The 3,278-nt window shown below is 49.6% G+C and overlaps 1 protein-coding gene across 2 annotated transcripts in view; it reads left to right on the top strand.

The window, feature by feature from the left end:
* The window catches only part of IVD (isovaleryl-CoA dehydrogenase), a 14,991-nt gene that overhangs the window by 3,382 nt on the left and 8,331 nt on the right, over window positions 1–3,278 (top strand). For both annotated transcript variants that reach the window (XM_011932623.1, XM_011932624.1), the window contains 3 exons: window positions 1,537–1,706; window positions 2,162–2,255; window positions 2,457–2,593. In XM_011932623.1, the coding sequence (XP_011788013.1) occupies window positions 1,537–1,706; window positions 2,162–2,255; window positions 2,457–2,593 (401 nt within the window). The remainder of the gene's footprint in view (window positions 1–1,536; window positions 1,707–2,161; window positions 2,256–2,456; window positions 2,594–3,278) is intronic.

Below are 3,278 nucleotides of genomic sequence, written 5' to 3'. Positions count from 1 at the left end.
AGAAACTCTCTCTACACTGAAAATACAAAATTAGCCAGGCGTGGTGGTACATACCTGTAATCCCAACTACTCGAGAGGCTGAAGCAGGAAAATTGCTTGAACCTGGGAGGTGGAGGTTACAGTGAGCTGAGATGGCGCCACTGCACTCCAGCCCAGGCAACAGAGCAAGACTCCATTTCAAAAAAAAAAAAAAAGCCCAACCTGCTTCGGCCTGTATTCACTCTGGGCATGAGAGTATGAGTGGAACCCAATACTTCTCCTTACATCCTAGAAAGTTACATCATCTTTCATAAAATGAAACCACTTAAAGATTAATTGCAACCATCTTAATGTAAAAGCATTGGGGGAAAGGCTGCTGGTCACTCCTAAGGAAGACTCTCCTATTGTGTTTTGGGGGTTTATGTACCCCACTCCCTGCAGACAATATGCTTCTGAATCAGATTGTATTTTATGGAAGAAAGAGGCAGTTAGAAATCAGATGAAAATGGCCAGGTGTGGTAGTGGGCTTCTGTAATCCCAGCGACTGGGGAGGCCAAGGCAGGAGGATCACTTGAGCCCAGGAGTTCAAGGCTGCAGTGAGCCATGATTACACCATTGCACCCCAGCCTGGGCAAGAGAACGAGAGCCCGCCTCTTGAAAAAAAAAGAAAAAATTCGATGAAAACTCTTTCAAGGGAACCTGAAAAAGAAAGCCGGATATAAGTTCTGGTCTCTGCATGATGTCATGGTGGCTGTTTCTAATGTCACCTGCCTTCAAACTTTCCTTCCTGCAGTTGTAGGGGCAGGTCAAGCTTTCCTTAGAGCCGAGGACAAGCCTGACTTGTTGGTCAGAGTGAACATATGTACAGGACCTTGTTAAGCTTGACCCAATCAGCAGGGCTGGGGGTGGTATCAGGTGACCCAGCCACTTTGAATTTGGATCTGCTGCCAAGGAAAAACCGTACATTTTATGAGGAGTTCTGAAATTCTCTGCCAGCATCTCATCTTCCCTCTGCTGCACAGCCCACCTGAAGATTGTCCCTGAGGCTGTGGCTCTCCTGTCCTGTTACCAGTCCTGCTTCTTTGGGTTCAGCCCTATGCTATAAAATCTCACCTTCCTTAGGCCTTTTGCAGACACATCACATCCTCTGGCTTTGTATCTGTTCTTGGTGCTTTGGATACCACCTCCATCCCAATGTCTTTGTTTTTCTCTGTTAAACTCCAGGCCCTCTTTCTTCATTTATTCATCTGCCTCTGCATTTCTGTAACTTTCTGAGTAGTGGGTGCTCAGGTTGTTCACGTATCTTCATCAAGAGGTCTGTCTGGGATAAAGCAGGAGTTGCAATGATTGCCTTCTGAATCACCCCTCAGCTGACAAGCAGCAGCAGGCAAAACCAGTCCAGTGAGCTTGTAAGCAGGTCTGTGGCATCAGCTTATTCTTGTTGCTAGAGGGAACTTGGAATAGGTGCTACAAGGTGTTTCCCCTCTGCCAACAAATGGAATACCCCAATTTAATCTGGGCTGCCTTTTCCATTCCCTTGCACCACACCACTCCCAGTTCAGTATGGCGGCTCTGGCCTGGGCTACCTGGAGCATGTGCTGGTGATGGAGGAGATATCCCGAGCTTCTGGAGCAGTGGGGCTCAGTTACGGTGCCCACTCCAACCTTTGCATCAACCAGCTTGTACGCAATGGGAATGAGGCCCAGAAAGAGAAGTATCTCCCAAAGGTAAGGAAATAGAAACGTAGTACATGCTAATCTCACAGTGCCAACTATAAGGCACCCTCTCCCCTTGGTGAGGGCCAGTGAGACCTGCTTTCTGTAGCATGCTGCCATGAACCCAGTGTGGTTAGGAAGGGGCCATGGATTGCTTTAAAATATTCGAGCCAAAAATAAAAATAGGACCAGACCTCTTGCGTTGAACAACAAACAGACAACATTTGAAGAGAACTCTAAGAAATGGAAGAGTAGGACTAGCTTCCTTTGCAAAGGGAATAGAAAAAGGAGAGGCATTTTCAGCCTTGTAGCCATTGGGCTTCTTAGAAGTGACTTCTAGGACTCTGCCGATACCCTGGTCTGAGAAGTTTGAAGGGGTGTAATGTGGACAGGAAGCAGCAGTATCAGTGAGCTGCTCTAGAGTACTCCGAGGTTGTAACAAGGCCTGTTGGGGGTTTTCCTTGCAGCTGACCAGTGGTGAGTACATCGGAGCCCTGGCCATGAGTGAGCCCAATTCAGGCTCTGACGTTGTCTCTATGAAGCTCAAAGCGGAAAAGAAAGGTGAGGCCGCTCTCGACTTGGGAGCCAAAATGGGCAGAAGTTCAGACATTATCAGGGTGAGGGAGCAACAATTGGGGGTGGTCCCTGTTGGGTTTCCAGAACTTTCTCAGAGCTGGACAGCTACTTGCTCAGCAGAAGGTCTATGGCCTGGCTGAGACAGGCCGAGATGGCTTGACCAAATAGCCAACATCCTGCCCTTAGGAGATCACTACATCCTGAATGGCAACAAGTTCTGGATCACTAATGGCCCTGATGCTGACGTCCTGATTGTCTATGCCAAGACGGATCTGGCTGCTATGCCGGCTTCTCGGGGCATCACGGCCTTCATTGTAGAGAAGGTGAGTATAGATGCGTGTAGGGCCAGGGAGGCTTCTGCCTCCTGACAGTGGTACCAGAGATAGCCCCTTCACTGATCTCAAATGCAATCATTGTTGTGTGCTCTGCAAGGCCCCCAGAGGTGGGGATGAGGCAGAGAGCAGACTGCAAGGAGGGTAACCAGGAAGTCCAGGGCAGATGGGTCACTTCTGAAGACAGTGGAGCCGTCCTCAGTGCCAGGCCACACAAAGAGGTCTAGAAAGGGAAGGACTGAAAGGAGGTCAGGACGTGACAGTCAGGGTATATTGGTGGACCTGATGAGTGCGGCCATGGGAGACTGAGGTGTGGGTGGGATATAAGTGGAGACTGCCCCTGCAACAGCCTTGACAACAAAAGCAAGAAGGAAGCAGAGCAGGAGTTCAAACAAAAAGTTAGGAGTTTAGGTGTGTTTTTAGGAAAGAGAGAACTGAGCAAAGTTTTTGGTCAGAAGGGAAAAAAAGGCCAGGCGCGGCCAGTGGCTCATGCCTGTAATCCCAGCACTTTGGGAGGCCGAGACGGGTGGATCACGAGGTCGGGAGATCGAGACCACCCTGGCTAACATGGTGAAACCCCGTCTCTACTGAAAATACAAAAATTAGCCGGGCGCGGTGGTGGGCGCCTGTAGTCCCAGCTACTCGGGAGGCGGAGGCAGGAGAATGGCGTGAACCC

Source organism: Colobus angolensis, unplaced genomic scaffold (genome assembly GCF_000951035.1).
Source record: "Colobus angolensis palliatus isolate OR3802 unplaced genomic scaffold, Cang.pa_1.0 Scaffold97, whole genome shotgun sequence".
Lineage (NCBI taxonomy): Eukaryota > Metazoa > Chordata > Mammalia > Primates > Cercopithecidae > Colobus > Colobus angolensis.
This window is presented reverse-complemented; position numbering and strand designations above follow the sequence as displayed.